General features: G+C 35.9%; 1 protein-coding gene across 1 annotated transcript; it reads left to right on the top strand.

Moving 5' to 3' along the window:
* On the top strand, positions 235-4,961 carry LOC109839425 (protein FAR1-RELATED SEQUENCE 5-like). The gene is made up of 5 exons (XM_020407849.1): positions 235-633; positions 2,639-4,425; positions 4,494-4,576; positions 4,621-4,649; positions 4,950-4,961. Exons 1-5 carry the CDS (start codon positions 235-237, stop codon positions 4,959-4,961), a joined length of 2,310 nt encoding a protein of 769 aa, XP_020263438.1.

Below are 9,328 nucleotides of genomic sequence, written 5' to 3'. Positions count from 1 at the left end.
ATTACTCTTCTCATTGTCTACTTTCTATTGGAACTCCTTGCTTCCTTGCGTCCATTCATCATAAAAGTAGAAAAATATTGGAGTAGACTTAGGCCGCCATTAAAGTTATATTTACTGATTGAAAAATGTTCCTCTCTTATTGATATTCATGTATTTTATTCCGGGATTTCAGACATTTTATAGTTGTTTCTTGATGGAACCATGCATCTCTTTACAGCAAATAAAGTGTTCGAAATGGGAGAATCAAGTGCTAGTGGAATTGAAATTTCTGCCAGTACAGAAAATGCTCCTAAGCCACTACTCGGAATGAAATTTAATACTTATGAAGAAGCTTATAACTATTATAACCATTACGCATTGTTGATGGGTTTTGGAATAAGGAAGAGCACAGTAAATTACTCGAAGAAGACAAGAGACGTGCTGGATAGAAAGTTTGTTTGTGATAAGGAGGGCTATAGATCTAATAGAGATAAGATGGAGATGCCTTTTCGGCGAGAGACCCGAGTGGGATGTAAGGCAATGATGAGAGTTAAAATATTAGAGGACAAATCGTGGGAGGTCACGGGGTTTGTTGAAGAACATACAAATCATGTGTTGAGTAGTCCAGACAAAGCAAAGATGCACAGATCACACCAACAATTCCATAAATCTCAAAGTTGTAAAAGACTTATTGAGAGTCTGCAAGAAGAAGGAATGCCTCCATCCACTATTTCTCGCGTCATTAACGCAACCACTGGAAGAGAAGGCGAATTAGTGACACCACAACAGTGTATTGATCACATCAGATACCAGAGAGTCAACAATATTGGCCATGAATGCATCTCTATCATAAAACATTTTCAGAGTATGACAGCGAATGATCCAGAATTCTATTTTGCAATAGAAGTGGACAGTAGTGGACAAATGAGGAGTGTTTTCTGGGCTGATGGAAGATCAAGAGCGTCTTATTTGCAATTCAGTGATGTTGTTGTGTTTGATGTGACATACAGAACTAATAAGTTCAGTCTTCCATTTGCTCCATTTACTGGTGTGAATCATCATAGACAGTCCACTTTACTTGGTTGTGCATTATTAGCTGATGAACAAGAAGATACCTTTGTGTGGTTATTTGAAGAATGGCTGAAATGCATGCATGGGGTTGAACCATGTGCTATTATAACAGATCAGGATAGAGCTATGTGTAATGCTATTCACTCTGTGTTTCCACTGACAAGACATCGTTATTGCTTTTGGCACATGCAAAAGCACATTACTGATCATTTGCCTACTTTGGTTTCTCGTTATGGTGAACAGTTTCAAAGGTATTAGGGCTTATGGTGTAATAGTTCTTCAATTGAACAATGTGAAGGATATTGGCTAGAGATGAAGGAGAAGTTTGATATAAATGAATGACAAGACATCGTTATTGCTTTTGGCACATGCAAAAGCACATTACTGATCATTTGCCTACTTTGGTTTCTCGTTATGGTGAACAGTTTCAAAGGTATTGGGGCTTATGGTGTAATAGTTCTTCAATTGAACAGTGTGAAGGATATTGGCTAGAGATGAAGGAGAAGTTTGATATAAATGAAGAAGGGGATGGATGGTTGCAAACTGTTTACAAATATCGAGAACATTGGGTGTCATGTTATTTGAAGGACATTTTTTTTGCTGGAATGAGATCGAGCCAAAGAAGTGAAAGTATTAATGCATTTTTTGATGGGTATGTTAACTCACAGACTCAATTACACGAGTTTGTATTATAATATGAAAAAGCATTAACTCATCGTCGCTTAAGTGAAGCTCATGAAGATTTTAAGAGTCTTAACACAAAGTCTGTCATGCTCCTTGGACATCCGATTGAGGTCCAAGCTGGAGAAATGTATACACGCAACATGTTTGATGTGTTCCAAACCGAATTCAAAGGATTTGCTACAGAGTTTTGTGAAGAATTGAACAAAGATGGGGATATTATTGAATACAAGATTTGTAAGTTTGCAGATAGAGAAAAATGGGAGGTGGTTACTTATGAAGAATCCAGTAAGATGCAATTCATTTGTTCTTGTGCTTTGTTTGAAACTAATGGTGTTGTATGTAGACATATATTGTCGCTAATGATGGCTAGCCAAATTTCTTCATTACCCGATCATTACATCCTACACCGTTGGACTATACATGCTTGACATCGTAACATTGGGGTTGGCAATATTGTATTTGGAAGAAACCTCACAAGCTGTGAAGAGAAGATTAATTTGTTGAAATCTTGGGCTTTAAGAGCAAAATTCAATAATGCGCTCGAGCTTGCATTTGATTCAGAAGAGAGGATGCAGAAATTAGATAATGTGTTAACAAAATTCATAGAATCACTTGAAGAAGAAGTTAGAGAAACAGAAGATAATCCTCAGATTTCAGCACCCATTTCACATACAATGGAGCACATTCCTCAGATTACAGTTCGTGATCCTGAAAAATCTGCAAGGACTAAAGGTCGGCCACACAATGCTACTAGAATTCAGTCAGGCTTAGAACAAGCACAAGGAAAAAAAGAGAGGAAGAAGCGTATATGTAGCAGATGTGGGGAATTCGGGCATTATAGAACTAGCTGTAAAGTCAATTTGCCAAGGTACAATTTTTTTTTCATATTTAGCTTTTATCACACCAACAATTCCATAAATCTCAAAGTTGTAAAAGACTTATTGAGAGTCTGCAAGAAGAAGGTATGCCTCCATCCACTATTTCTCGCGTCATTAACGCAACCACTGGAAGAGAAGGCGAATTAGTGACACCACAACAGTGTATTGATCACATCAGATACCAGAGAGTCAACAATATTGGCCATGAATGCATATCTATCATAAAACATTTTCAGAGTATGTCAGCGAATGATCCAGAATTCTATTTTGCAATAGAAGTGGACAATAGTGGACAAATGAGGAGTGTTTTCTGGGCTGACGGGAGATCAAGAGCGTCTTATTTGCAATTCAGTGATGTTGTTGTGTTTGATGTGACATACAGAACTAATAAGTTCAGTCTTCCATTTGCTCCATTTACTGGTGTGAATCATCATAGACAGTCCACTTTACTTGGTTGTGCATTATTAGCTGATGAACAAGAAGATACCTTTGTGTGGTTATTTGAAGAATGGCTGAAATGCATGCATGGGGTTGAACCAGGTGCTATTATAACAGATCAGGATAGAGCCATGTGTAATGCTATTCACTCTGTGTTTCCACTGACAAGACATCGTTATTGCTTTTGGCACATGCAAAAGCACATTACTGATCATTTGCCTACTTTGGTTTCTCGTTATGGTGAACAGTTTCAAAGGTATTGGGGCTTATGGTGTAATAGTTCTTCAATTGAACAGTGTGAAGGATATTGGCTAGAGATGAAGGAGAAGTTTGATATAAATGAAGAAGGGGATGGATGGTTGCAAACTGTTTACAAATATCGAGAACATTGGGTGTCATGTTATTTGAAGGACACTTTTTTTGCTGGAATGAGATCGAGCCAAAGAAGTAAAAGTATTAATGCATTTTTTGATGGGTATGTTAACTCACAAACTCAATTACACGAGTTTGTATTACAATATGAAAAAGCATTAACTCATCGTCGCTTAAGTGAAGCTCATGAAGATTTTAAGAGTCTTAACACAAAGTCTGTCATGCTCCTTGGACATCCGATTGAGGTCCAAGCTGGAGAAATGTATACACGCAACATGTTTGATGTGTTCCAAACCGAATTCAAAGGATTTGCTACAGAGTTTTGTGAAGAATTAAGCAAAGATGGGGATATTTTGAATACAAAGATTTGTAAGTTTGCAGATAGAGAAAAATGGGAGGTGGTTACTTATGAAGAATCCAGTAAGATGCAATTCATTTGTTCTTGTGCTTTGTTTGAAACTAATGGTGTTGTATGTAGACATATATTATCACTAATGATGGCTATGCAAATTTCTTCATTACCTGATCATTACATCCTACACCGTTGGACTATACATGCTCGACATCGTAACATTGGGGTTGGCAATATTGTATTTGGAAGAAACATCACAAGCTGTGAAGAGAAGATTAATTTGTTGAAATCTTGGGCTTTAAGAGCAAAATTCAATAATGCGCTCGAGCTTGCATTTGATTCAGAAGAGAGGATGCAGAAATTAGATAATGTGTTAACAAAATTCATAGAATCACTTGAAGAAGAAGTTAGAGAAACAGAAGATAATCCTCAGATTTCAGCACCCATTTCACATACAATGGAGCACATTCCTCAGATTACAGTTCGTGATCCTGAAAAATCTGCAAGGACTAAAGGTCGGCCACGCAATGCTACTAGAATTCAGTCAGGCTTAGAACAAGCACAAGGAAAAAAAGAGAGGAAGAAGCGTATATGTAGCAGATGTGGTGAACTCGGGCATTATAGAACTAGCTGTAAAGTCAATTTGCCAAGGTACAATTTTTTTTTCATATTTAGCTTTTTTGTGAATTTCTTATTTGTTTAGTTTTTTTCAAATATAGAATTGGTTACCCTACTTGCCCTTTGATAGCATATAGATTTCCTATTTTGAACTTGCCCTTTGACAGTCATAATAGCATATTGAGTTAGTTATCCTACTGTCTTGACGTTCTATTTTCTTTTTTGTAGGTAAGAGCAACAAGAAATCTGCAAGCTGGGTAGATTGCAAGCTGGGTAGATTGCACATTTTAAATTTGCAAAGCTGGGCTTTTGCTGAGTCTTTTTTTTATGTATAAATTGGTATTTTATGGGAGAATCAAGTATTTGGAAGAAGATGGGTAGATTGTACTCTGTATGAAGTGCATTTTATTTGTTGAGCACTTTGATTATGCTTCCATTTGTTATAGTACTCTGTATGAAGTTCACATTGGTGACTTTTTTATTTGTTGAGCATTTTGTGCAAATTTTATGTATGAATTTGCTTCTCATTTTGATCTCATTTGCGTATTGTTATGCAGGATAACTTTTGAATACGACTGAGAATTCATATGACTGAGAATTCACTTTGGGTTGATCTTTATGGGACAGATGCCTTTGTGTCTCTTTTATTAATACAAAGTACTAGATCACATGTTAATTAATCTTTATTAATTCAAGTTCTGGCTTTTAATTTTAGAGGGAAGGGTGTAACATAGCAAATAAGGGTGAAGACGAAAATATGCATTTGTTCTTTTTAAACAGCGCAAGTTTCTTTCAGAAGCAAGCTCTTATGATCCGTCTTGAGATTTTGGGATTTGTGGCCACATGTTGCACTAATTGTAATTCATTTACGTTCAGGGCTTTTCGGCTCTTGAATCTCGTACAAAAGCTAAGTACATTCAAGAATTATAAGTGTTTTTCGAGTTACTACACTCTACTCATGCCGCTAAGAAAAGATAGTGGCAACATGAATAGCAGCGTATGGTATCCAACCTTCCCATCTCAGACCTACTCTTCTCAGCAATGGAGAGACCAGCACCAACAGCGACGATGACGACCAAAACAAAGCAGCAGGAACAAGAACTAAGTACAAGCGCGCAAGCAGCAATAACAAGAACTAAGTACAAAATATATTTCTGATACACCCTCAACATCCGTTACCGTGCACAATCAAAGAGACAAGTGCGCAAGCAGCAGGAACAAGAACTAAGTACAAAGCAGCAGGAACAAGAACTAAGTACAAAATATATTTCTGATAAGTACACCACGTGTATCTCTGAACAAGTTGTGCAAACTAAGTACAAAATAACCCAAGTTGTGTACAAACTAAGTACAAAATGACCCAAGTTGTGCAAACTTATCCTCACATTGAAGAATCATACACGAATAACATCACATGTTTCTCCTAATAGATAAACCAACAAATACTACAACGATACATACTAGAAACATTAAAATTGTAAACACTGAACCTAATACAAAAGCAAAGGCGTACTTAATAGCAGTTTCCCTAGGTGTTCCCTTGTCCTCAAGAAGATTATGCCCCTCTGGAAACATTTGTTCTTGAACACAAACATGTGGCTGCACATGCCTTGAGCTGGATGATGAATCACGCGCGCTTAAGTGCTTCTCCCATTCACTCAAAGTCTCTTCATACGTTGCATACCCTTTGTAGGAGGCATTTGGGAATCTATCAACTTGAGAAAAGCATTCCTCCCAATTATTAAAAAATACCACAACGACGACCTCTCTTTACAACATAAAAACTCTTTCTTGCCATTATATCACCTGGAAATTTGTGCAATGGAAAAAAGACAAGTGAATATTGATGCTTCAGTTCTATATATTGATGTTTAGACCTCTTTTTAAAACATAAATAACCTCATAAGAAAATTAGTGAATATAAAAGTTGTTCTCAGTCGTCTACTATATTTTTATGGTATTATTGACTAAAGGATAGTGCTGAATTTAAAAAATACACTCAACCATTCTACAGATGTTTAGACCTCTTTTTAAAACATAAATAACCTCATAAGAAAATTAGTGAATATACAGTCTACTTAAATGAGATTCTAATGCCAGCATATATTGGAAAATTGCCTGAAGAATCATTCTACAGATGATTTCATCTATCTGATCCTATCTTTGCACACATGCTTATTGTCGGTTAACTTTTTCAGCAGCCTACTATCATATTTGTCTTCATGAAAGACACGCATCTTATGGAAAGTGGAAAAATCATGATACCCTAGCATGTCCAATTCCTAATACTGAGTACCACATAAAGACTAATATTAAGATCAAGGTTAGATCTCTAGTTGACAGTTTCGGTATTGATGCAGCTTCGCTAGCATCAGCAGTTCCCATTTGAAATTACAGTATATGGAATAAAGTTACTTCTGTCACAAGATTTCTTCTTCCATTTCCCAATATCACACTCTTAAATCAACAATTTCAATTTAAAACCTCAAGTATTGACCATTGGTGAATATCAGTCTTTATAAATAGTTACCGACATGGTAATTCCACAATACCACTCAATTTCATCGAGAACAGTTTGGCGTCCTTAACATCCAAAATGGTGTGGACAATAACCTCAAGATCCAACATGTCGCAGACGATGTGTATTAAATCGTCTGAAACTTCAAACCTTCATAAATTTCTTCTATATTACTGGTCTTATTGTGAACAGTTAAATTCAATTTCAAAATCGCGTCTGACCTAGATTGGCGGACTGGATCTCGTGAAGGAGGGATTCGTGGCCGGAGGCTGGATCTTCTCGTGGAGGAGGAGCTCGTGGCGGGTGGCGGGGGAGTGGATCTCGTGGCGGCGCGAGAGAGATCGGACCTGCGGAGCGCTGCTTGGGGGAATGGAGCTCGTGGTTGCAAGGGATTGAGAGATCTGAGAGGGGGAGGAGGAGGGATTGAGAGATCTGAGAGGGGGAGGAGAAGGGATTGAGAGATCTGAGAGATAGATGAGAGAGAGATCTGAGAGCGATTTTGAAATTGGGGATTATTTCGCGATTTTGGGGAAGAGAGCGCTGGGTCACGAGAGTTATTCGCGTTGGCTTTTTTTCAAATAAACCCAAGCAGCGCTCCGGACTGTAAGCTGGGCAGTGCTCCTACAGTTTTCTCATATGAGAGAGAGAGAGAAATATGGTCCCACATCCACTCATTACCCATCCATGGTAGTGATGTGTCACATCCTCATCCACTCATTACCCATGTAAATGTGGTCCCACATTTGAATAAGTGGAGGGAGATATGACACCTCACTACCAAGCATAACTTTTTGTACTTGGTACCAAGCATACCCGTATTTCTCATATATTTATATATATATAATGACAAGTGTTTGCGCGAGTCATGTTTAGTTTTCATAATTTCTATATATATATTACATGATAATTACAATAATATATATTAAAAGGTATCATGTTATAGTATAATATATTATATTATTTCAAACTATATTATTATATTATATTATATCATAATATATATATATATAATATTGTTATATTAGTTTAATATTATTATATTGGTTTAATATAATACACTATAATATAATGGATAAAAAAAATATCTATTATAATTAATATAATATATTATAGAATAATATATGTTATTAAAATATTATATAATATTATAATATATATTTTGTACTATTATATAATATAGTATGTGATATTGAATAATAATATATAATAAATATTATAAAATAAATTATACGTATAAATTACAAATTACAGTATTCCAAATCCCAAAATATTGATGAAACAAACAAAATATTACAAATTATAGTATTCCAAATCCCAAAATATTAATGAAACAAACAAAATATTACAAATTATAGTATTCCAAATCCTAAAATATTGATGAAACTAACAAAATTTTAGAGATCCCAAAACCCACAAAAAATTTTACGGATTTCAAATTCTATGGTGAAATTCATATCCATAAATTTTGGGATTTGAAACAAATACCAACTAAACACCCATGCACCCAAAGTAGCCCATATGACCTACATTTAAACCAAACCTATTGTATGCTGGTACACACTCAAACTCTTAAAACTTTATATTGTATATCCCAATAAAATAAAAATCTAAAATTTATCGTTCCTCTATTCTTCTATCACTCGCCAATATGGCATTAATGCGTTGGGGGGAGAAATTTATTTTCAGACATTGTTCCTCTCACTCTAGAAACCCCAATTTGCTCTACTCATCTTCTTCAATTACCCTCTCTTTCTCTCTTTCCTTCATCATCAATTTCCCATCCCTTCCTTAAAAATCTCTCTCCTTCATTAATATTTCTCTTCATAAGAGGCATTATTTCGGTTCTAATATGATTTCCATTTGCAATCATTAAATGTTTATTTTCCTGCATCTTAGAACAGATAAAGAGCTTTATTATATTATATTGATGAAAAGATACACTATAGTTGTAAACAAATATACGTAGGAGTGTCCAAAAAGCGCGCCGGCGCGGGCCGAGGGCCCGGGCCGCCGGCCCCGAGCCCGGGCCCGCCCACGGCCGCGCCTCGGGCCCGGCCTCGGCCCGCAAAACCCGGGCCAAGTTTCGGGCTTACGGGCCAGGCCCAGGGCCAACTTCTTTGGTGGGCCGCGGCCCGGCCCCGGCCCCGAAATGTGTTTTTTTTTACTTTAATTTTTTTATTTTTTTATTTTTATATGTATTAATATATGTATATATAAAATATATATAATATGTTATAATATATGTATTATAAATATTTTTATATATGTATAAAATATGTACTATATATTAATATATGTATATATAATATATTTCTTATATATGTATACATATGTGTGTAATATATATATATAGTACTCTCTCCTTAGTATTAAGTATACTCTCTCTATATATGTATAATATATGTGTGTATATATCTG

The sequence above is a fragment of the Asparagus officinalis genome, chromosome 4 (assembly GCF_001876935.1).
Source record: "Asparagus officinalis chromosome 4, Aspof.V1, whole genome shotgun sequence".
Classification (NCBI taxonomy): domain Eukaryota; kingdom Viridiplantae; phylum Streptophyta; class Magnoliopsida; order Asparagales; family Asparagaceae; genus Asparagus; species Asparagus officinalis.
The sequence above is the reverse complement of the archived record's forward strand: the minus strand, read 5'-3'. Positions and strand labels throughout refer to the sequence as shown.

Bases quoted from the DNA above. Each gene is read 5' to 3' on its own strand.
- LOC109839425 (XM_020407849.1), top strand. From the start codon at position 235: ATGGGAGAATCAAGTGCTAGTGGAATTGAAATTTCTGCCAGTACAGAA. The intron at 634-2,638 runs CAACAATTCCAT...CTTTTATCACAC, and splicing joins CAAAGATGCACAGATCACAC to CAACAATTCCATAAATCTCA. The intron at 4,426-4,493 runs GTACAATTTTTT...TTTCAAATATAG, and splicing joins TGTAAAGTCAATTTGCCAAG to AATTGGTTACCCTACTTGCC.